This window comes from Halictus rubicundus, chromosome 4, assembly GCF_050948215.1.
Source record: "Halictus rubicundus isolate RS-2024b chromosome 4, iyHalRubi1_principal, whole genome shotgun sequence".
Taxonomy (NCBI): domain Eukaryota; kingdom Metazoa; phylum Arthropoda; class Insecta; order Hymenoptera; family Halictidae; genus Halictus; species Halictus rubicundus.
This window is the reverse complement of record NC_135152.1, coordinates 16,183,196-16,209,228: the sequence shown is the minus strand read 5'-3', so window position 1 is coordinate 16,209,228 and position 26,033 is coordinate 16,183,196. Positions and strand designations below refer to the sequence as shown.

The following is a 26,033-nucleotide window of genomic DNA, read 5'->3' as shown; positions in this document are numbered from 1 at the left end:
CACCGTTCGCTACCGGAATCACGTTATTCGTGTCCACCATAGTTTTCGTTAAGAAATTACGTTTACGGACGTACAATGTTGCATTGAAGCGTAAATGAACAGTGAACGTACCGAGCATTAAAAGTCAATGGTACGTACATAGGCTCACGAAAGTATTCTAACGCCCTTTAAAACAGTACAACTTTTTTTTAATTGGACCGAACGACCAGATTTTTTTTTAGCGATCGGAAGAATTGGTATACAGAATGACGTGCGAAAAAGATTTTGAAAAAATTGCAATTGCTAGGAATTATAAGAGCAAATGAAAAATGGCACTTTCCAGACTTTTTTATTTGAGCCTGTAATGAAAATTTAAAATTCGCGTTTTGTAGATCTATGTTAGTTGTACACATAAATTTGAAAATTTCAAACGTGAACACGGCGAGTCACGATATTGTTCTCACGTGACGTTCAACCGGTCGATCGAAATTTCGGATGTCCCGATGATTCGTGCGATTCTGCCGGACATCTTGATTTTCCGAGCGCGAAGATACGTCGTATCGTGAAATAAGAAAGTAATACCGTTCGAAATCGAGGGAAGGCTTTCCAAAAAAATGTTCGCGGAGAACGTCAAAAGGAAGGAAGAAAAGGAGAGAGTGATACGCGGTGGAAGCGGCCGAGGCGTATGCTTCTTCTTATACGGGCTCACGGATGAGTTCACGCTCGTGAAATTAGGACCTGGTCCGAGGACTCGATACGAGAGAATGCAAACTTTCATCGCCCGGAGCACTCGGACGCCGCGAGAGTGATATCCACGTGTCCACTTTCATGAATTGAATCCCACAGCATGGCACATTTTTCCAAGAAATGATTCTACTACTTCGTCGGGAATTTGACCCTCTTATACGACCAGGCACGTTGTCCAAATTTCATTTTTGCCCGCGGGACCTTAACCGGTTAAAAAAGCGTGTAACCTCGAAAATTCGTCGCTGAATTGATCAAAAACTGGCAGTGCTTCTAAGTTGCTGTAAATTGATTCTCAGATATGTATTAGAAGTCTGTGTCAATTGCAGATCTTCATAATTATAATATTCATAAGTATAACTTTTGTTTTAATTGGATCAAACGACCTGGCTTTTTTTAGCAATTAGAAGAATTGGTTTTCCGAATGATGTGCAAACACGATTTTGAAAAAAATGCAATTGGAAAGAATTACATGAGAAAATAAAAATGGCACTTTCTATAACTTTTTTATTTGAGCCTTTTTTTTCGATGAAATTTTCAGTATGTGTATAACTAATATAGATCTACAAAACGCATATTTTAAATTTTCATTACAGGCTCAAATAAAAAAGTTTTGGAATGTCCTTTTTTTATTTGCTCTTATCATTCCTAGCAATCGAAATTTTTTCAAAATCTTTTTTGCACGTCATTCGGTAAACCAATTCTTCTAATTGCTTAAAAAGAGTCTTGTTTTGCAGGGCTTTCGTGAGCCAGTGTATCTTATCTCCACATCAATGTTGAGAATCACTGGGGAAATACATGTGTTATGTGGGTGACACAGTTCTTCATATATACAATGTAGACGTTACTGTTTGTCATAATATTATACAAATCAATCCATGACCTTGTTTTCACGTCTTCAAGTCTTGCAAATAATCCCAGTAAAATAATTTGAATATAAAACAAAGCTCCAATTGATTAATTTGACATATTTGATAAAACGAATTTTATTCGAACTCCTATCATATAAACCGTTTAAAGGTTTAATCAATCACTGTGTCAACTCTGAATGTTTTAGTTCCAGTTTCGCTAATTAAATTACTTTCATTTTGCGGCACTTTGCAAAGAGGTAGTTCGAAAGTTCTCGCGTCTTTGTTTTGTAAATGAAACTCGGAAGCTGTGGATACACAGAAAAATTGCAAAACGCGCAGGAATCTATATACAATTATAAAACGGTGCGATCAAAATCTTACGTGATAGGTTCGCTCGATTTTAAATATACTCAAACGAATAATGAGGGAAGCGAATTCTGAATCGGTTTCAATTCCAGTGAATATGGCTACTGAAATGCATACTCAAGGGAACTTCCGCAATCCGATCATGGTGCTCTTTAATTACTACAACTGAATATGCATGTGCTCATTAAAAATTTGAAGTTCACGATAATAAGAACGTCCGTTCCTTTCAACGCTTTCAACGCAATCGATGCGTAATAGATTTATAAACCGTCGCCAGTGATTGCTAGACTGTGGATTTTTATGCAAAATAACAATAATCCAAAACTAAACTTTTTGCATAGATTTAACATAATTGATTAGTTCTGTTTAAAGAAAAACTTTCATTTCAAAGAACGTTCCTTTACATGTTTTCGTCGGAAGTTACAGCATGGTAATTCTAGTAAAAATAGTTCCACGCGTAATTAATAGCAGTATAGCGTATTAAAAAGCTCCAGAACTCTTTCGAGCCCTGGAAAAAATCGATTAACGTCACCTAGCTGGTGCAGCAAACAACATAAGGACACCGGCGGCAATAACCGTGACCCGACGCGTCCCTTTCGAATTCTCAAGTCGTCCTTGATCACGATTGAAATCTGTCTCACTGTTACTTCACTAGCTATACGTGGTTTGCACGCATTTAAATATCGCTACGAAACAGAGCCACAAGTGTCTCGAATTCTAAACAATCTGCAATACCGTAGAAAACCTTTTTCAACTTCACATTTCGAAATCTTGGTGCCGTTAATACCACGAGTTTGTAAAATTTTAGGAACATTCGACTTTTGGGGCGCCGAAACGAATTTATGGAGAACGTGAACTTTTCAATTGTGGGACCACTACAATTTCGATACCTGGAGATTTTAGAGTTATCATAAATTTTTTTAATATTCTGAGACCTTTGGAATATCGAAATATTAATTATTAGAATTTTAGAATTTTGAATACGTTCAAACTTCGAGATATGTTTTTAAATGTTCGTAACATTGTCAAGGAACTGTTAGCTTCTTATCAGTCGATTGCAGATCTTTATGCAAAGTAAAGATTTCGAACATCCATTGGAAAATACAAGGGCTAACTTAATTAATGATTTGAATATGTTGGGATTGATATCCCGAAATACTTAAATTAATTAATCTTTCTGGTGTGTTCAGTTTCACCCACTCATTTTATCTATCTGGTAATCAGCCTTAAAATGAAAAGCGTCTCGTTGTTCGACGGTAAATAAATTTCCTAACAAGAATCGATCGATAGAAATAACAGATACAAATAACAGAGCGTGTTCCATTTTCTCGATGCGCTGGCCATACTTTACTTAACAGAATCGATTGGGTACAAATCGCAGAATGCACTTTGTTGTCTCTAATTGGCTCCTGCCGAGAGTCTGCGCGCAAGCCGACATCATGATCATTTGGAGAAAACGGGGCTACGTGATGTTTCCTCGTGATTTCACTTTGATCCGCCACAAGATATTTACAACGCGTCTCCTTACTTTCAATTAGTCCGACTTTTCCGCGAAGGACCCCCACACAAATTTGCAATTTCACTTGGTCAACGTCAAAAGAAACGATTTAGGAAAACATCGATTTCTTTTTCGCAGAAAGTCCAGTGTACGTCGTTCCACGAATATATGAATAATATGCTACTTTCTTGGACGTAATTTCGTGACCACGTTAACAAATTTCATTGCATCGGTTCGTGCGATACACTTCTGTCCTTTTACGTAGGCATTCGGGACCTATGACGCAAATGTCACGAAAATGTCGCTCCGCCAGCTTGTGGCCAATCCGTTTGAATGTAGAAACTCGATTAAACAGAATGACTCGGTCTCTGTTGCGAGACTGCACAGTGACAAAGTAATTCGCTACGTAATACTCGTCGCTGCACAAGAAATTATTTACCGGAAATTTATTCCCGTGCGTCCCTCATTTTGATAGCTTCAATTTTTCCCTTGACGCAATGGCAAATTGGGGCAATAGAAAAAACTATAAATTTTACTATGGTCAGATGAGATAGAATTAAAAGAAGATTTTTCGTTCATAAGGAATACATTGACGCGTAGAACGTACTACTATTTCAAAGTCCGTGGAAAATGTGTCAAAATGATGCAAAAATAAGTATATAAACTCATAAGCCGACTTTGAAGAATTTTAACACGATTCTATTAAGATAAGACATAAATGTTCACTTAACTACTGTTTCTCATAATGGACACAGAAAATGTTTATTTCGCACGAAGACCGACAGTCCGTTCCTAAGTAATTAATTCAACAATATTGTTAACTTAAGTATATGTAGAGACAAATAATACATTCGCCACAATCAGTACCGACATTTCATTACTTCCTGTTCTTGTAAGCTAACATGGACATGAAGCGTTTCATACCAGTGGGAACAGCATGATGCAACTGTATATACTCACAAATAATAAACCGTCTTTGATGAAACAGTAGTGAACTTTCTTTAATCAAATAATAAACCTTATTCACTGGAAGTAGTACATCACGATAAATGCTTACTTAAATGCTTTCTAAATATGTTGTCCTGAAAATATTTCCTGAACGTTTCGATTTAGTACGATTAAAGTCGATGCTAGATTAACATAGTACATTGATACTGTAACGAAAGGAAATATGAAACTTTAAATCTATTTGTAACTATGTACAGGATCGATTTATTTCAAACTTTATGAACTTATTTTACTAATACCAACTTTTCTTTCCAAGTTTAAGGTAAAACACCATGGAGATACAGCTGTCTCTGATGGAGTACCGCGGCCATGTTCTAACTTCAAATATTTAGCTCAAATTTTCTGCAAATACTACTCGAATAACATACTATAAGATCCACAAATTGATTTTTTAATGAAACATCATTTTATATATAAAAAAATGTTTAAACTATCCTTACCTTTCCACGGTTTGTTGACAAATAAGAGAAATTCATTAAATTCTTTACACATGAAATTGTGTTTCTTTGAAAAAATCAATGTATGCATCTTATTACATGATATTTAAGTGGCATTTTCTGAAAAATTGAGCTAAATGTTTTGAACTAGAAGGGCGTGGCAATCGTTTTTCCGAAGCCATTTCTGAAGAATGGATTTTCTTATTTCACCAAAGGTATGCGAATTCTGTGGAGGAAGGTATTAAATATCCGTCAAAATCGATACGTACATTTTATTACATGATATTTAAGTAGTAATCGCTTCGAGAAATTGAACTAAATATCTTTAACCTAACGGGAGTGGCAGTCGTTTTCCCGAAGCCATTTCTGAAGAATCGATTTTCTTATTTCACCAAAGAAACATAGCCTTAGCACACGAATTTCGTGGCAAGCGGGCAGGAATGTGGCAAATATACACCGGAAATAGACGATTTCGCGGTGGAGACCGGCAGCCTTTAATTATCCTACGACACGAAAATACTGGGATTGACGTAACGGCGAGTTCCCAAGAAACGTGTAAATCAGCGCGTTCTCGGTGTCCGTTTGATTAGGCTACGAAACGCATGCGAGGACGTGTACGGTGAACTGCGTCGATCCGGCGTTACAGCACAAATGAAATGGCGGTCGGAAAAGGAATTCCTCCCTTAGAAGGCTCGACGGAGAATTGTGCGAATTGCGCAAATCGGGCAGAAACCGCGTTTCTCGCGGGTTCGGAGGCATCTGTTTGCTTTTTCCATCGGATTGGAGAAAGTATCGCGGCCGCAGGGCGAGAGGAAATGTGCCAAACAGGTAAACAAAGAACGGGGAAAAAGCATTATATTGTTGTTGTAACAGTACTGTTCTCTTTTACGTTCGTGGAAACCGTAAGCCTCTTTTGCTACATTTCATTTTCTTCCTTTTTCCGTCGGTTAATTTTCAGGAAACGAACGAGTAAGGAAAGTTTTCAACGAGCAACAAACGCTCTGTATGTTCTGTAGAAATAGATGCTCGGAGATTTGATTGTTCTTCTATCTCTGATAGTACTCGCGTAAATTGGAAAATAATTGAAAGTAGATGTGTAGCGTAACGTAGGTAGGTACTCTCTTCTATTACTTGTTTGGAAAATCGTTCGAATGCAGCATAAACAGTGGAAGCTTTTCTCCCCCGATTCTAAGGTTTCCGAAGGTTTCTACGCACGGTAAATGTTTCGTTTTCAGCTCACTTTCCGCAGATTTCCCAATATCAAAAAAGGTAGCGAAACGAGGAATCACTATTTTCTACCGCGACCGAGATTTCCACTTACATTAATCGGTATCTACTTGTTTGATCGAAGGCTTTCCCTTTGAAATACTCCTCGAGGGATCGAATGGTTTCTCACGATCGGCACGAGAATCATTTTCTCTCACTGCTGTTTCTATATGTATTGTGGGTACAAGCAACCTCTCGATGTACGTAGATTTCTTTATTGACGATTACATGTTCCATATATCGTGATTTTTAAATGTTTCTTCCATACCGATGGACTCTTTTACACGGTTTTCTCCCGCCGCTCCTTTGATGCGAAAAAAACATCGTCGTCTTATATCGGAAAATAATGGAACAATACACTCAGATTCTTCCCTCTTTCTCAAAAATTCATAAAATCCGCAGTCCAGTTATCAACGACAAATACACCGCGGATCTTCGTACGAAATAAAAATTCTCTATCTCGATTGCAACGAACTGAAGTAAAATAAAAATTGATTTCCTTCCTTACCAGGTTGAATATGTTGAAAACGGTAATAACGATAGCTCCAAATTCTTTAAAGAAAAGACTTTACAGCAATCTAGTGATAAAAGAAGGAAAAAACGAAAAGCACGGGTTCGACCAAGTTGAAAAGAAAAAATGTTTAATGGGAGAAAAAGTCAATTGTTATCGAGTTCGTTCATGTTGGTCGTGGTCCTTCGGGTAGTCCGAGCGGCGATCGCATGGTCAACGCGAACGGAGGCGGTTCGTTGCATTATCCGCGGGATTTTTGCTCGGCGGTGGTTGGCCTTGCGGGCATTACCTCCGTGTTCCATTCACCGCGGCAAAAGAGGGAAGATCGTCGCGCGCGAGAGGCCAGCTCGTTCGTCTTCTCGGTGAAAGAGTCGTCTACGGCTCGTTAATATGTAATATACGATCGTATCGAGGCTTTTGCGGACACGCACTAGCGCCGCGGATACCGCAAACGGACCGTGGCGCGGCGCGGCGCGGCGCGGCTTGCAAAACGGCGCGATAACGGCGATCTTATCTGCAAACGCAGTTTGTTTTCGCCCGCGACCCATTCGACGCTTCTTCAATGTCGAGACGCGCCGTTCCCGGAGAAAAACTTTGGCCCCGATGGACGTGGTGCGGGAACCATCGCCGACAACAATCTCTTTTAGATAAACGTGTTACAGCGGTGCACACTTACAGTGACTCCAACTAATGTTGGCACACTCTTAAAAATCGCATAACATTGTCAATATTGGAGAATATTGTCTACTTGAATTTTTTTTTTTGAGAAGTTGGAACAATTGGTTCGCTTACATAACGTGAAAAAATGTTTGATTAAAATTACAATTGGTCGAAATTGCAGAGAAAGTACTAACAGTTGTATTTTGCAACTTTTTTATGCGGGCTTATATTAAAAATTTGAAAAGTACGTTTTGCACATCTGTGTCAATTATGCATATTCTGAATATTTCATCTAAATCGGTCAACACTGCACTGAGCTACAAACGTTTAACGATGAAAGCTCAAGGGCGAAAGTCGCAGAATTTTGGCCTTCTCAGGGAATTTCGCCCTTATGTGACCATTTTGAAACATCTGGAGCTCATTGCAACGTTGACCGATTTTGATGAAATTCTAATTCATACAGATGTACAAAACGTACTTTTCAAATTTTTAATATAAGCCCGCATAAAAAAGTTGCAAAATACAACTGTTAGTACTTTCTCTGCAATTTCGACCAATTGTAATTTTAATCAAACATTTTTTCACGTTATGTAAGCGAACCAATTGTTACAACTACTCAAAAAAATTCAGGTAGTATACTCCAATATTGACAATGTTATGCGATTTTTAAGAGTGTGCCAATATTAGTTCGAGTCACTTTTACCCTTTGGAGGCCGCGGTTCATCTGACAAAATCTAATTCGAAATACTCCCTCTGTCCTATAATAATAGCAGCAGTCTTTGAATTTAGTTTGTCCCATAATAATAGTAGCAAAAGACAATAAATATAGAACGCAACATCTATTGTGAAAAAACTAGATTAAATTAAACAATAAATTATAAATATTACTCCTAATTTTTAATTTGAGTGTTCAGATAGTTTCTGGATTTTTCAATAATTCCGTTACTGTATTTTAAACTTGTAGGTGGGATCCTTTGGCTGCGAAGCTTTGCTTTCACTGTATGCGTGAGCTTAAAATTATTGAAACCATCGTTTTTCCAACTCTCTTTTTTCATCTTACTTTTACAATAGGTTGATATTCAACTGAAATAAAACAATTGATTTCGACCAGCGGATGAAATTCGTAAGAATATCGAAAGAAAAATAGTTAGAACTCATAATAATTAGGTTAACCTAAAAATTGAAAGACGTGTCAAAACAAATGACAGATGTCATGAAATATTGATTTTGATTGAAGGCTTCGCAATGTTGAGCTACAACATAAATTACAGCTGCATTCGCCAATAATTCCTGTTTAAATATTCGTTTGCTACTATAATAATAGTAAAGGGAGAAAATAATAATGGGAGAAGGAGTATTTTTTAACCAGTTAGTTGTTGCGACCTCTTTGAAAAATGTGTACCTAAATTGCGTCGCAAAAATTAACCAGTTAGTTGTTTTTGACGAGTATACCCGTCACAATACAAAATATTGCCATTTCTTCATGACGGGTATACTCGTCAAAAACAGCTAACTGGTTAACAGAAAAGTTATGGTTTGATACATTCGCCCACTACACATTCGTCGATCGTGACCACCGATATATATTATACAATGTATTATATATTAATTATATAAAATTTTTTATTATGTATATATTGTTATACATGATTGTACATGTAAAAATAAATTGAAAAAAAGGAATAACATTTTTTCGTTTGTCGCGTCGTTTTCGAGAAAATCGAATTTGAAGGTCCGTCGAGTTCGCGTATACAGTATATGCAGGAAGTAGAATTGGTTAGTCATGATCAGACGCGTCAGACGATTCCTATCTACTGGCACGCGTATTCGTTGCATTTCCAAACAAAAAATGTTATACCAAATCTTTTTCTTATTTTTGCATGTAGAATTGGCCCTATATATTATCCAAATTCGAAATTTTACTTATTTTTTGTCTTTGTAAGAATATATCATTGAAAATTTACTTAATGAAAAGGTTATCGGAACGTTTTGATTATTTTGTAGAGGTAACTGTTAGGTGTGGAAATGGATTTTTTTTCGATTTTGAAGTCAAATTACAATTCTATTAAAAGATGATTGTGAGATTTCGACCATTCAAATATTTGTTGATCATTCAACTTTAAACTGCTTATGTTAGGTCCACTTTGAGCGGGCATTATCGGAGTAATATATGAATAATTATATAAGAGGACATTAATAAAAATTAAATGACAAATCTAGGATTAGGACACGTAAATCTCCTAGAAAGATTATAGAGCTCCTGACAAAGCATTTTACTGGATGACTCGCTCCGTTCTCAGCGTGCGAGATTCGACAATGAGATACAAACGTAACGAGGAAGACTAATTCTCGCCACCTTGCTTCCGAGGCGTTCAATTATAGCGGTGTCCAGGTAGTCGTAATTTATTTTTATGAACCCGCGCGCGCGCGCAATTTCTCGCGAATAACGTCAGAGTCATCGTACGAAGCGATTCCGCTTCGGAATTAATTGAAGAATTATGTGCTGGCTCGTGCTGGCGAGTCAGATGCATGTTTAATAATGATACGGGGTACGTTCCATCTAGCCGAGTAGTCCGCGGAATTTCATATTCATGAGCACTCGAAATACTTGTATCCATGCTAATGTAAAGCTAACTAGAAGAAACGAACGAAAATACATTTAAGTAGCATAACAGAACAATAGAACGCTATTTGACGTTATACTATAGACTATACTATAGACATTATAGACATTGTCACAAAAATGTTCTGAACGCTAGAAGGTCTAATTTGCTCATTCTGTACATTATGAAACACACATATTAATTTTTATATTAACCTTGTACTATAATATCGAGTCAGGCTTATGATGAAGATTTCGAGCAGAATCTACTAAGTACGTATGATATTAATTTCCTTTGAACCCAAAACAAAATTCTATTTCGTTGTTCTAGCCCGCGTTTTTGTCACAACTAATAAATGATTGATGATGTGTTTGCACTACTTTTTCAGAAATGAAGGTGACCTTCAATTTTGTTAAATGGAATACTATGTATAGTTTCTTATGAAAGTGTACGTCAAGGACAAACTCATTCGTATACGACACAATGACCTTCAAGGTCATACAAGGTCAGAAATGGATGATACATTTTGAATATTTCGTACTAATGTGTTCATTGTATCCTTTATCGATGAGACTACAGTAAATGTTCAATATGACTTCCATATGCATAAATTCATATTTCGACTCTAATTGCATTGTTGGTAGTTTCTTCTAATGTTGTCCAAGATATTAATGCACACGATGGCATTATTTTGCTTTTCAAATCGTTCACGTCTCTCGGTGGTGGTTCATAAGCGATAACTTTACGAAATGCTCAAAATTTTTCTTCCACTTGAATGACCTTGAACTTCATTGTGTCGTATACGAACGAATTTGTCTTGACGCACGCTTTCATATGATATAAAAATGAATAGCATTCTTTTTAAGAAATTGAAGGTCACCTTCATTACTAGTAAAATAGTGCCGACACAAAAAGACAGTATCACTTTTTCCTCTTTCATTTTTTCAATATATATTATTTGCAAGAAAAAGGCTGGTTACTAATATCGTAAACACCCTGTATAGCTATTGTAGAATTACGTACGCGTACAATAAATACAAAGTTCCTTGTTCTTCTAATAAGAAGTTCTAATTACCGTAACCATAAAATGTATCGTAGTGAAATATTTTCACTACATATGTCGAATTTTATCATTGCATCTGACTTTATCGTAAATGAAAATATCTTCCACATTGAAAATATGAATAATGATAATGACAGACGCTAGATCTGTTTGATCGAATAATTTTTATCAGGGGTAGTATAAAAGTAGTTGAAGATTGGTAAATCGTGCTGTTCGGAAACCGTGTTATAAAAATATGGCGTTTTAGAAGAACTGTTGCAATTTTGGCGACGCGTTATATCGAACCCATGTTTCGGAATACAGCATGATGAGAGTGTTGACTGTACCCATGCTCGGAAGTACGAGTTTTCGACTTTCTATAGTCCGAAACTGTAATATATCAGGCAAGTCCGACGACTGGCGAGAATTTCGTGAAATTACACCGTTAATGTCCGCTCGAACTGGACCCATTTCGAACGGGGCCCGGTGAAACGCGTGGATCCAGACGCCGCCGATCGCCGATGCTGGATCCGATCGAGAGATCGAGGGATCGAAGAAGCGGATGCCCGAGTAAAACGCACGCCGCTGAGCACCACAAACCGCGCAAACCGTTATACCGTTTGTAACACACGAAGCGTCGGCTTATTATTTTCTAATGTGCGCGAGGTTCGCACATCCCAATTTCTGAACGGATTATGCATCGGCCGCGTGAAAATCGGTTTCATTCACTGTTCCTGCCCCGTTTTCAAGGCCGACAAAGCTAATGGGACCGGTGGCGGCCGCGCCGATTGATTCCGACAACAGGAGACCTTGATAACTTATGCTGTTTTCAATAAACTACTTCCAACTTTTTAACCAATTAACATGTCTTATGCATTTACGACAAGAAAAGGAATTAAGGTTGTTGATGTATCAGCTTATCGAAGTTATTAAAGAGAAGAAAAAATTCCTTCTTTTACAATTTTGATTTTTCATAAAATTCCGCAGTCTAATTGGAACATACCGGAAGATAATATTCGCTTTATTAATTCACAGTAGAACCTCGTTTATCCGAACACGTCGGGGTACAAGGACGTTCGGATAACCGACGAGTTCGGATAATAGACGCTCGCAGACTACCCCCACCTCTGACTCTTATTTGTTCAGATAACAGAGATCGACGTTCGAGTAATAAAAGTTTGTTGTTTTCGTGCATAAAGATCGGTGCATGAAGGTCAATCATGTGTTCCCTATGTACTTCAAAATGCAGTTCGTATAATGGAGGCTCGGTTAAAAGTTTCTATATAATTTTATTTCGTGCCGTTATGCGAGATGAGACTGTTGATCCGCTTTTAAAATGCATTTGTTTTAACGATCTGCCGGAATTAATTGCGTGCGCATTAATAATTCAGCAGTTTTTTGTCGGTTTCTTTCGTTTCACCAATAAATTACTGAATAAGAATTTCGAAAGCTTACGCATGGCAGCAAATTTTTTTGTTCACGGAAAAATTAGTTTTTTCGCCCACCGAACATATCGCAAATTACTTCGTTCAGATGTTTCGACACGTTTTGACAGGTCGTTTCTCGCGCCATTATTTATTTGCAAAACTGAATCTGGTCGGAGCGTTTCCGACGAACACTCTTGCCGCAAGCGCATTGTTTCGCTACTTATTTTCTGCATCATTTGGGTCACTATACTTTACGCGATGTATTGTAACGTCGCGCACACCGTTACGCCGCGCCGCCGCTTTACAACACCTCGGGCATCGCGGCATTTAATATATTCGTGCTTATTAACGTTAATTCCATTGAATCTATGCAAAATTAGTTCCATTCACTAATCTTCCGCCGTATTCTGCTCCCGCTAATCCGACTTGATATCTCGCGACATGTATGTGCGTACATCCTTCGCAAACTCAGACAAAACAAAAACAAACGACTCCTCTGACGATCTCGAATACACGATAAGAAAAGAGTCTGGCAGTTTCGTTCCAGCACACTTGCAGGTTTTTGGTCGGACAAACACTTTCTATGGATCGAGACAATCACCGAAATTGTGAACAATAGACTAATAAATTATCCTTTCGAATACCATCTTTTTTGATCATTATTATTTTTGATACCTATTTCTTGGAAAATATAAAAGATGCTGAAAAGCAGATATCTGGAATGTAGACAGCTTTCTATCATGTCCAAAAAACTTAATCTATTTTGTGTTTCTCCGAGTATTTTTCAATGTCTAATTACCAAACATTACAGCGTTGAAAACATTGTCTTGTTCACTTCGTAGACATTTAACACTAGATCCATCTGGAATTACTATTTTACATGACATCGTTAAAACAACTAGAACCTATTTACGCAGATTCTTGACGATGTTGCTGCCCCAAGAAATAAGATGGAATAATTTTGTTCTTCTTGTAGGAAACTACGAACGACAAAGGAGTTCTAATCACTGTAAAACGAATCATCACTCTGGAGTGAGAGAACTGCGAGGCTGGAAGAAGAACAGCAAATCTGCCAAACAACATGAACAGTCGTGACAACACAATATACCGAATCCTGTAAGCTAACGACCGGTGACGTTGAAGCGAGATTAAAATTAAATAAAAAAGTAACGTCCAGAGAACGACAAAGAGACAGAGTTTTCGCGAATTTCTCGCAGAAATATTTACCAGTGAAAATATTTAAAGCGCAGTAGGCAGCCGGCATGCAGCTCGGCGACAGCGGCTACGTTAAACACTTTCTAATTCGTCGCGACGAGAAGGGAAGAAAGACTTGTCGCGGAACACGTTGTGCAATCCGCGATGCAGGAAGAGTGGCAAGGAAACTCGGTTTTGGCCGGATCGAACGCGACCGCTCCGGAGGAAAAGCATTTTCGATATGTACATATATATTTTCTCTTCTTCTTCTTCCTCTTCCACTCCCGTGCGGAGATAATTGTTCGAGGCACGAAGCGGTCTCGAGAATAATTCCTCCGGTAAACAGCTGTTCTTCCGCGTCGCTGGCAAGATAACGTCGCCGGTTCCCATTAATAGGACATCCACTTTAAAGTGGCTCGTGTAGCTCTCACTGGAGGAATTGTCCGAGCCCGAGCAACTGTTTTCCTGTTGCAATTAAGATGCACGATGTTAACGCGTCGGGACGCGCCGCTAACAAACGCACGCCGTGTACGCCCGGGCTCTCGAGCATTCGTTATCGCGATTAGGCAAATTCAATTTAGTTCAACCAACGCGGACCTTTTCCACCGGAAACGCTGCGGGTTCGGATGATCGAGTGTGAGAGGCGTTCAGTTTTCCTTCGTACTTTTTCTTCTTCGCTTTTGAGCTGTGAGAATGTCAGTATGTATTCGCCAGGTAACGGTAACTGTACCGACCACAAAATGTGATTGCTATGCGTTCTGTAAACATTACAAAACTATTCTTATAACTAGACTCCGGATCTTTATGCAAAATTTCAATTCTCTACCTGAATTGCAACAAACTGCAGTGAAATAGGAATTTATTTTCTTTCTTAATATGTTTGAAATAATGTGATAGCATTTTTAAATTTTTCTAATGTTTTTGCTGTTTTAAAACACGCCTACCCAGTTTTGCCACGAATTCATAAAGTCAAATAAATCAAAACAAAATTGAATAATTCCTAATGGAAAGATCTTTGTAACTTCAATAATTGCGAAATGAAAAATGTGAAATCGGTCGTGATACGGTTAGTGTTGGCATCTTGCACTGCGATTTATTTTACGGTTACAGTGATCAGACATTCTTTGTCGTTTATAATTTCTTCGAAGAAGGAAATTGATATTTATGGTGTGCCTATATATTCTCCAATGACTAGTCACAGCAATAGCATTGGATTTTATTGCGGTTTAAAGGGAATTAAAAACACGCATACATTTGTATTTAGCAGATTCTGTTCGAAACCTTCGTCGCAAGTGCAACACGATATTATGTACAGTGCAACGGGTTAACACGTTGACTGCCACGTCGTTCACATATGGGTGACAGTAATCATTGACTAGGTAATAAAATTCATTTTTACCATGATGCATTTTAATAAACTGGACTGTATTAGAATTTTTGCAATGTGAGGGGGTTAAACATTGACATTATTGCTAAATATTGCTTTATTATTGCACCAGTGCTCCTAAAGATAACACGAAGGCAGAGAAATTGGTTTAATAATGTAAGAACAGAAAAGACTCGAAAAAAAACCACAATGTTTGGCTTATGTTGTAGAAATCTTCCACCAATTAACCCTTTGCACTCGGAACTATTTTAACTCGAGAACCATACATACCATACATTTCTACCTACCTAGATAATTTTTTTCATTTTATGCATACGAAACTGATCCAAAAAAATATTTTGATATAGTGATTTTTAGTGGCGCCTCAGAGTTGCCACTCGAGCCCTAAGGGTTAATGAGCTGGACGATATACGTTCCATGAGAAAAATGACAGAATGGACGAGGAGATTTCTTCCGAACATATGGAAAGTTAAAAACGGCACGTCACTAGCAAACCAGGTAGCAAACTGTTCCAGTGACTCATTGCTGAAATAAACGTCACACAATTCGCCAAGGCCGCTGGCCCGTCACTGAACACTACAATTCGAAGTTGATCCGACTACTAAAATGTCTCCGGAACTACCATAACGCCGGATTGTAGAAAATTTACAATTTATAAGAGTCATTTATCATTCACTCACAGTCATGGTTACTCGACACTAAAATCGTACCAAAGTCACCTCTTTCCTTGTCAGCTACTTTACTATCCTTCGAAACTATTTCATCATTCCTAATTCACTGAAAAATTCCGAATTTGCGAAGAATAGAATAGGAAAATACTATTTCATTTCTTACCACATTCACATTTGTTAACACTAAACCTACCGAACACTAAAAACGATTGGCACCCGTTGCTTTATGAGAATAACGAGTATGAATTTATTTATTAGTGCTCGAATGAAAAGAATCTACTCGATAATTTCCCATGGAAAGATCCTTGTAACTTCAATAATTTTGAAACGATGAGGAGCACACAAAAAGTTTATGCAAACGTGTGTCCTGTTTGACCTTGTTTCAAAATTATAGTCACTCTTATCGGCTTAGTTTACGCATTTCACTTTTTAATTCAATTTCATTGTCCACTTCCCTTGCTAGAAGTACTTCATACTTTCTTGATATAAAAGCGAATGTAACTTTGAAACAAGGTCAAACAGGACACACGTTTATGCGAACTGTTTCCATTATTTTTGCGGCTCCTATCTACTTGAGAAGTGGGTCCCACATATTGCAAAACACTCTGCACATAAGGCCCAAGAAAGGTATTCGCGTTTGTTGAAAATTTTTGTCGCAATCCTAACGCAATATTGAAAGGCAAATGGTTAAAAGAAAATGTCGTATATACTCGAGAAGATAAGACATTAGGTTGGCTACAAAGTCTTCGCGTATTTCGTTTTAGCCTATCGATGGTAACATTTACGACAATAAATATCCAAACCAAGTAAAGACACTTCAAGAGGGCAGTACGTTTTCGAATAGAATATCCAACACTGACATTCAACTTAGTACATTTTGACCTACAGTTACAAATGATTCCACAGTAGGCAATACGAAGCACAACCTTGATCTAAAAAAAGTAGATTGAAAATTATGTAAAATCAAACTGATAAGTAAAATTAAAAATTACAACAGCTCAGAATTTAAAACTTCAATTACCCTCGAACAACACGAATGTTTCTATCACACTGTTTCTGTCGCTGTTCTTACTGGGGACCGATTAGGCTGTTCTAGTGTTAACACGGTTTTGATTCATCAATTTACCCCACATTTAATGTGCAGGGATTGAGTCGATGCAACACGGATCGAATTAGCCGTGTTACTGGATGGGTAGATTGTACATGTTACCCGTGATCATGCGGAAAGACTTTCTAGCTAAGAAGGGTAGAGATGTCGGGCACGAGAACTCACCCTCTGACAGCGATCCTGGAGTGGCGGCTAGCAGCAGAGCCGCTAGGATTAGCAGTTTCGTGAACCAGAGCCTCCACATGTCTTCGCCTCTCATGTAAAGCGGCGCGTATGGATGCGTAGCCTGTTACATGGGCACCAAAAACGCGATGGGAACTGTGAACCTGTCCGCACACCTCGGAACCACCTTGCACGGATCGTAGTGCCGATTTTCCCGATGGTCTGGCCGATATGTCTCGATCACGGATCCTGGATCGACGACGACCGAACGGGCGCGAATGGATAAGGTGAAATCCGTCGACCGATGTTTGACAGATAGGAGAGGAACAGGTGGAAGCGAAAGAAGAACAAAAGTGTACAGGACGGGGACGTCTGGTCGAACGTGTGCCGCAGCGCGAGAACAATGAAAAATTTTTCCACCTGGTCACCAGACAGAGCAGTTAACGAGAACTCCGGTACTCGACGAGCGGAGCAGCCGACCGATTGACCTTTCTCCGAGTGCGTAACTTTGTCTGTGTCCCGGTGAGGACTGAAGGGGAAGCAAGGCCCGCCGTCGGGTGTTGGGAACCGGAGAAAGGTGTATCGAGAGAGAGGCCAGAGGCGAGCCGGTAAGGCCCCTCTTCCGTCGCTCTTTTACCCCCACTTTACACGGACTCTACCTCTCGTACCCTCTTTCACTCGGCCCGTTCCCCTCTCTCTGTTCCGCACTAGGCTCTCCTGAGGTCCAACTACTTCTTCCTTCTCCCTACGATAAAGCGGGACCGTTCGCCTGGCGCGAGACTCTTTCCTCGGGAGGCTGTTTTGTTGTCATTGTAATTGCACGCCGGTAGGTGTGCTCGCCGGAAATTATCGCGGACAACGCGGCCTTGACTGATAGCGCGACCTATTTCTTTTCGGATGTCCTTCGTAGGGAAACGAGGGGGTGAAGGGGTCCGATTATAGATATTTTTTAGAATGTTTCAACCCTTGTTTCTACAGCTTAACCCTCGCACTGCCAAGAGTGGGGATACACCCCGGGACAAAACTATAAGCAAAAATATTCGGACATTTTTAAAAGAACGATAACATTTTTAATAGTAGACCAAACGACTTGGATTTTTTCGGAGAAGTTAGGACAGTTAGCTTACTACGTGAGGCGGAAAAAAATTTTTTGGAAAAATTGCAATTGATCGGAATTGCAGAGAAAATAGTAACTGAAGTAAATACTATTGTTTACAACTTTTTCATGTAGGCCTATATTTAAAGATTTTTGAAGTACATTGTGTAGATCTGTATCAATTGTACATACTTTTTAAAATTTCATTCAAGTGAAAATTTCACAGTTTCTCACGATTTTTAGCTTGTTTTTCTATCTTGTTCGATTAGACGATTTTCAACATTTCTAATCGTTTGTAGCTCATAAATCAATCGACCAATTTCGATGAAGTTTTCTGCATAACTTACACGAATCTACGAAACACGGTTTTTAAATTTTCGTTACAAGCCCAAATGAAAAAGTCGGGAAAAGCAACTTTTACTATTTCCTAGCAATTTAGACTAAAGGAAATTTTTCCAAAATTTTCATTACATATCATCTAACAGAACTAATCCATCTAGCTGGACAGAGACTGGAGTCGTTTGGTGCATTTATAAAAAAGTTATTGAAATGAATTTTCTCATAAATAATTATTATGAACAAATGAAAAGAAATTCGATCATCGATAACTGTTATGTGCGATCAAAATGAACTTCTCTCATCGATAACTACTTTCAACGATCGACAGTTTTGGACTACTTTGAACAGAAACAGTTTTTCTTCATCGTTAACAGTTATGGAGGAGGATCAAATTTTTTGGACACTAATGACTGTTATTTGTAACCAAAAAGTATAAAAATCGATATTTTTTAATCATTTTGTTTTCCGAATGTTTTTCTTCATATTTTGTGCAGATTATCATAAAATTTTAGAATAACTGTTATTTTTGGTCCCTGATTATAACTATAACAGGCTGTGGCCGACACAAACGCTGGTAGTGAACGTATTAACGACTTGCGACACCATTGAGGACTCTTTCGCCATGAAACGCAAAGATGGTTTCTTTCCTCTCCTGAATAATACAGTATGACGAGGTACGACATTAAACAAAATATGCATGAAGAAAGTTGTCTCATCAATTCCAACGGCAGACGATTGAAACGGCTACGTCTGCGTCCTTCCTCATTTTCTTCCCGGGTCACGTATTATTCTTCAACTGCCATTCTCCAACTGTACCACATGCCCACCCGTTATATCGCACCTCTAGCCGTTGAACGCAACTGTTACATTTACGCTAATTTACCTGTCAATTTGCACGCTTCTTAATTGTCGAACTCGCCACACCTTCCAATCTTCCTCATCTACTGAAGAATCTGTGAACTTGAACTAAAAGAGTTATTGCACTTGACTTTCACCCATTATTCCTAAAATTTCTATTTAAATTTTTTGTCGCGGTAGAGCTCGGAGAAATTGAAATTTTTCGAAAAGAGAATAGAAATATTGCAAATAAATTATAATAGTTATTTAATATATTAGGTTGTTCCAAAAATTTCATCCGCAATGTGTATGTTTAATATCGTTATGTAACACGAGCATATACAAACAACTGATCGGCTGTTCGTTAACTTTTCATTGCTTCCTAAGCTTCCTTTTATTAATAATTAATTTAGAAAAGTAGGTTGAACTTATATTGTATGCATTAATCGAAAGCGAAACGAACTTTTGGGAAAACCTAATACTTGTACTAGCTTATTGTGGCGTTTAATAGCTAACGCTACTACACTGAATCGATTTCAGTTAGAAATCTGCAAACAGAGGTGTCCCCGAATTCAGTAGAAAGTTTCAAGCACGAAAATTCATTTGCAAAATAGGTGAAGAGACCTTTACACTCTCTTCTCAGAAGATCTGCTAAAAATGACTTTCCAAAGGAACACAAGAGAAGTTCACTTCGGTCACACATAACAGTTATCAATGAGAGAAATTTATTTCGATCGCTCATAACAGTTATCGATGATCGAATTTCTTCTCGCGTGTTCATGATAATATTTATTGATGATTTATTTGATTATTCATCTCAGTTGCTTATTTTATTACTGAGTTGTCTACTCTTTTTCGGATGAAGGAAGCCTGTGAAATTCATTGAGAAGGTTTCGTACAACGAGACGGATCAATAGACCAAAAGAACAACAAAAACTGAAAAAAATATTTCATCTGGGAGGATCAGAAATATAGACTCCCGCATTTATCAAAACTGGCTTGCATAATTCACGCTGTGCCCGCAACTCGGGTTGAACGAACCTTTTCTGCTCTAAAATTAACTTTAGATGATTTGCAGTGTAATTTATCAGGAGAAAATTTGGAAAAACTCATGTTTATTACATTAAATTTGGATTGTAGCAATTAATTTTATGAATAAAAATTTATTAAATAATTGATTGTCTACCATTTGAAAGTTGTACTATTTAATAATAACTATTACAAATTTTCTTCCTCAATAACTGTTATGAGCGATCGAAATGAACTTCTCTCATTGATAATTGTTATGAGCAATCGAGATAAATTTATTTCATTGATAACTGTTATGAGCGATCGAAATAGATTTCTCTCATTGATAACTGTTATGAGCGATCGAAATAAATTTATTTCATTGATAACCGTTATGAGCGATCGAAATAGATTTATTTCATTGATAACTGTTATGAGCGATCGAAATAGATTTCTCTCATTGATAACTGTTACGAGCGATCGAAATAAATTTCTCTCGAGGATAACATTTACCAACAAGAGACAACATTTTCGGTTACTTATCTTCATTTGTAACCAATACGATTTTGGTCGATGAAATACTTGTTATTCCATGACTTTGTTTCTTCTTGGTTATAACAGTTATGGTCGCTGGTTTATACTTTTAAAAAATACAATAAAAAAAGGAATCGATTTCTTGTCTCGCCCACACGAGACTGGCCCCTTTTAATCATGACGCTGCGCTGTACGGCGAGTAGCCAAACCGAATCCGGTCGAACATCTCCAAACATGGTGGTCCACCTGTCGCGCTGAATGAACTCGGCCAGGAGACAGGGGGCACGGTTGTTGGAGGAACCTGTACGATAGTGGCACGGCTCACAAGGTGGGAGGTTCGCATTATAGGTGGCGACCCGAGGACCTACATTCACGAACGTCTTCTCTCCGCGGCCTCTGCCTCGGAGGAGTCTTCGTCTCCTAAAGTATTCGTGTCGATGTTGGTTGACTCGCTTAGCGAGTGATTCTCGAATTCCGTCGCCGAGATTCCACCGGAGAAATTACTCCCCTCTCCCTGCCCGTTTTTACCGTCCCCGCTTTTTTATATACCGAACGGACAGACACCTCTCGCTCGTGGACCGCGAAATTGAGCCTTGCGTTGCGGTGGGAATAACTATGGCACTCGCCGTTGTTAACATTTCTTCAGCCTTTCCGCCTGTCGATCTGTCCAGAATCCTCTCGGTGGAATAGCTTCGGCAATCGAAAGTTCTAGAAATGAGAAAGAGTAGCGCGCACTTGGTAAATGCGGATGTATAGTGTAAAGTAGCCTAATCTGTGAAACCCATTTTTTCTTTTTAAATCGTAACTCTCGATTAAGAATACTTTCATGAAAAATGGCCCTTCGGAGCGTACGCGGGCCCGGTGGAGTCTCACATATCCTGCCTCCACCCCCTAGGGCTGGCGGGGAATCCGTAACCTGGATTACCACCTCGATAAAAAAAAAGTGCACTTCATGCGATGCCCACTCAGACTCTCTATAGTCTGTCCAACGAGAAGGGACAGTGAAGTACAAGCGTGCGTCCTTTGCTACCTATCTGAGATGGGTAACTTCAACGCCGTCGCACTGAAGTGACTATGTATGTTTAATGCGTAATGTTTACTGCCACATCTCATTGGAAAGACTATACAACCTGATGGAGGTCTAGTCTGGCCGATTCGGGCCATTTGGACGATCAGTTTCCTCGAAATCTTTGTACGTCGCGTCGTGATGGAATAGCAGACACCGATGTTTAAAATGTATTATTTATTTCACGGTCAATCTGAATGATACAAAATATGATGCATTGTTGCATCACACGTAAACGTCAGTCCTGCGACGGGTCGCGTTAACGCCGCGTCATTCGCGTCGTTCTTCCGCGTAACGGAAGAAGTTCCCAATGTGGATGCAGAAAACCCGTGGCAAACTTGAAAAGGCCGCGGCTGGGACTTTCTAATTCGTCGGCACGGATCTGTCTAACGTCGAGGCGGATTAGCGTCACGTATAATTGAGCCGACAGAACGCAAGGACGTCGAGAGCTCGTAAAGCCCAAGCAAGCGTAAAAATGGCGGCATAGTCCGCAAGCCTGGTGGCATCCGCGGCTACCACCGGGAATCGAAACGCCATTATATTAGTTCCACCGTTACCTCTTCGCTATGCATCATCGGCTGCATCGACCGACATTACGATTATCCGCGGGAAACATTCATCTGTGCTACCCTGCAGCTGCGAAGTTAAATAATCCTGATACAATTGTGCGTAACTATTTCGTAAAAACGGTCGGTAAATCATTTCTACTTAGTTGGTTGTTTTCTCCTTCTACCTGGATTGCAGCTAACTTCGACAGAGCAAATACGAAACATTCTGTCGGTGTAGACACAGTAATATTATACATGTCTTTGACCATAGTGAAAACTTCTAGTTATTCTCAAAACAATTAGAAACATCGGTCGTTCATCATACAATTTTGTAACTCAAATTTTTTAGCAAAATTGTGATCAGAATTTTAAAAGAAATATTCGTTTCTATAGTGAGAACAACAGAATCGTATTTCGTATCGCAGTACCTTCGATTCTCCGGTTCATTCGACGGATAATTGTTTGAACTTCGTACCTGATTGTTTCAAGGTACAGTTAGGTCGGTCTTAAAGATATACACATAGACCTTCTAATTTGATGATTATTAACCTTATGGACCTGCAGCGTAGGAAGTAGGAAGTGCAATAGCACAAAGGTTTTCCTTATTATAAGATACATCAGGTACTAAATTTGACATAGAAAATTCCTGAGCTTATTTAAGCAAAATTTTTTGTCAGCTTCCAAATTACTTCTTTCGCAAAGGAACACCTAATGAAGAACCAATTACAATTTGATACAAGGATATTGGATTTCAAATTTTTTATTTCACGCACGATTGCATTATTTTCAAACTCAATCCACGAAATTATGTTATTTTAATCGAATGACGTCCATAGGATAATTATCAATCCTTAGCGTCGTCCTTGCTCACTGTAATCTTGTAATTATATTCGTGACGAAACCTTTCTAATCTTTCATCTTTCAGAAAGTTTCTTGTAAAGCATTTTTCTCTGGCCGTTTTTGCATCATAGACATCCATCATTAGGTTCTTGTTTCGATCTTGACCGGTTTATTGCTGTTTAATTTGCAACACAGCATGGATCGAGCATTGGCTTCGTGACTACTCAGTTTGGTACGCGATAATTACAAAAACAAATGGTATAGAAAGTGCAATTAACCGGCGAACAAGTTTGGAAGCAGCATCGAAGTAATTAGCCGCGAGTTGTTCCAAAATTGGTATTGGTTTGTTGACATCGAATCCATTAACGTATTTTATTCGTTCCTGCTTTTCTTTTTGTTTGAACAAAAATAGACGGGAGAAGTTATCAACCTATAATGGAAATGCAGAATATACCGATATAATTTAGCAAAGCAAGAGCCTTGCTAACTTTCACTCTTATCCGCCTGATCACCTTCCCCCACTTGCATTACTCCGACAGATCGATCCAGCAGATTCTTCCAGAGAAGTTCCTTACGGAACCAACATGCATATGAAATATAGACAGGACATTTGTGACACGAAACTTGACCGAATTTCCATCAATAAACCTTTTAAACATCGTAAACTAGCTTCTGTCTACAATATTCAGATTCATAAAGAGAGGGAGATTAAAATCGGAAATTCAAGAAATGTCAGTTCAAGAAATTTCATCATTAAAATAAAAATATTACTGTAGATCTGGTTTCTATGCAATGTCTATAGTTCAGGAATCGTATACCTAATTATTTCCTGTTATGTTCCCATGTTACGCAACAAAAAAAAATTAAGAGAAAGAGAACAAAACTAGTAGAATCAAAGAAATAGAAGAATGAAGTTTTAAGGGATCGCGAACCACACACAGCTCATTCACATGTTCCAGTTTCGTGTAATATTTCGTAATCAAACTTTTTTTGTGGTGTTTCCCTTCCTCGCGACACCTTTGTTCGCTGCTGGAGACAGCAATTAGCGCAATCCGTCGAATTGCGCAAACATAAGCAGGCTAATCCACTTTCATGTTTCTTAAAAGATGGTCACGTCGGATCAAAATAGGGAACGAGGCTCTCGTAATGTAGGAAATAAAATACATTTGGAAAAATATACCTCAGACATTTAATACAAAAAGCAGTGTAATTATATTGCTTGCCTATCTGGTTCAACACCACACTCAAAAAGTTTAAACTTCATTAAATAATATAATTTTACAGTGGTTTGCATAAAAGGGATCCTTTGTTCTTGCTGCATTTCACAGAAGTTTTATTTCATCCTTCATTCGGTAATAAAATATTTTTATTTACATCAGTTTTACATTAATCAGCATCGCTGAGGCAACGTAATAACACTCTATAAACAAAACAGTTTTTAAACATGTTTTTCTTGAAAATATTCAAGTGGTCGGCTAACAACAAGACGTGTTAGAGTGAAATACATTTGTGAGCCTTTGTTGCACAAATTCTATAAAAATAACACATATTTTTTCCTTTTGTTTGTCTTACAATAGCTTTGGTTGTTTGCTTGCCTTTTGTAATGCATCATTTAAATGTTTTTTGCCAAATCTTATGAATTTGAAATTGGGTAAATATCTTAACTCACCATTCCACTTTCTTAGCATGTCGCATTGAGTTGCATTTAGAATATCCGGTATTTCTAAAATAAGAAAATTAGTATCTACATACACTTTGAATTTCAAAATAATTAAAACTATGTATGGAGTTTCTTACCTATTCCACATGTATTGTACTCTTCTTGTTCGCGTTCCTTACTCATCCTTAACACATCCTCTCTACTCGCATGTTGCCTATTCCTCCTTCCACCTATAGAATGTTTTATATTGATTTGTTCCAATTCGTCGTCATTTCTTGCTATGTACCTACGAACCAAAAATATAATAAAAACGCGAAAAATAATAAATGTATTCTTTCGTTCTTAGTTCTTGTTTACATACATTTCTAGCAATCGAGCAGTCAATTCGGGAGTATAAGGGCAAACATCTGGTACCATGTGCTCCCGTATCCACAACATTTTCTCTCCTATTATATTCTGTTTTATTAAGCCTCCTACTTTTGCTTTCTGCCTATTTGAGATCCTAAAACAAAATGTAATTATTTGGTATCTATTCCAAGAAAACTTACATAACTACATTGTTAGGATTAAAGCTACTCAGTCGTCTTATAAATATGAGAAGATTGAAATTATGTAAATTTGTGTAGATTTTGATTATAACAAATGCTTGAATCTTTCCCCATGGAAGTGCCTTTATAATTTCAATAATTGTGCAATAAAGAACTGATCATTTAACCATGGTAAGTTTAGTGCATAAATTTGAAATAGTGTGATAGAAGATTAAAATACTTCTTCGTTCTTTTTACGATGGCAATAGATTTCCTGCTATTTGGATGGGCAATTTTCTTAGCCTTCAAGAACTCCTTTCTCATTGCAGTGGACTGTAAAAAAATATTATCAAAAACTTAGTACACAGTCATAACAAGGAAACATTGTGTTAGAATGTAGATACGATTATACATAAAATTAAAACTGAATAATGCTAACCATGATTGTAGTTTTAAATACTACAGATTTTAACCTGCAATCACCAACACAGACGACGTATAGGAGCAGACCAAACACCATATATATAGGGTTTCGTCTCTCACGATCTGAAATACCGACAGCGCTAGAAACCATGTCGCGTACGTCTGTACGAGTAGCACATGCGCCATCTACCAAATACTTACTAAGTTAACAAGTTCTTAGCTCAGAGAATTGTGTTCGATA

General features: G+C 38.1%; 1 protein-coding gene and 1 long non-coding RNA gene across 2 annotated transcripts; one reads left to right on the top strand and one right to left on the bottom strand.

The window, feature by feature from the left end:
* The first annotated feature begins 5,437 nt into the window (after nt 1-5,437).
* LOC143353644 (uncharacterized) lies at nt 5,438-13,547 on the top strand. The gene is made up of 2 exons (XR_013082189.1): nt 5,438-5,711; nt 13,369-13,547. It is a non-coding gene; the product is annotated as an uncharacterized LOC143353644 (long non-coding RNA).
* A 10,800-nt stretch (nt 13,548-24,347) lies between these two features.
* On the bottom strand, nt 24,348-25,856 carry LOC143353643 (translation machinery-associated protein 16). Its single transcript, XM_076787119.1, has 5 exons — nt 25,809-25,856; nt 25,611-25,702; nt 25,204-25,344; nt 24,980-25,128; nt 24,348-24,905 (listed from the first exon to the last, which is right to left on the bottom strand). Exons 1-5 carry the CDS (start codon nt 25,809-25,811, stop codon nt 24,751-24,753), a joined length of 540 nt encoding a protein of 179 aa, XP_076643234.1. The 5' UTR covers nt 25,812-25,856; the 3' UTR covers nt 24,348-24,750.
* Between the last annotated feature and the right edge of the window lie 177 nt (nt 25,857-26,033).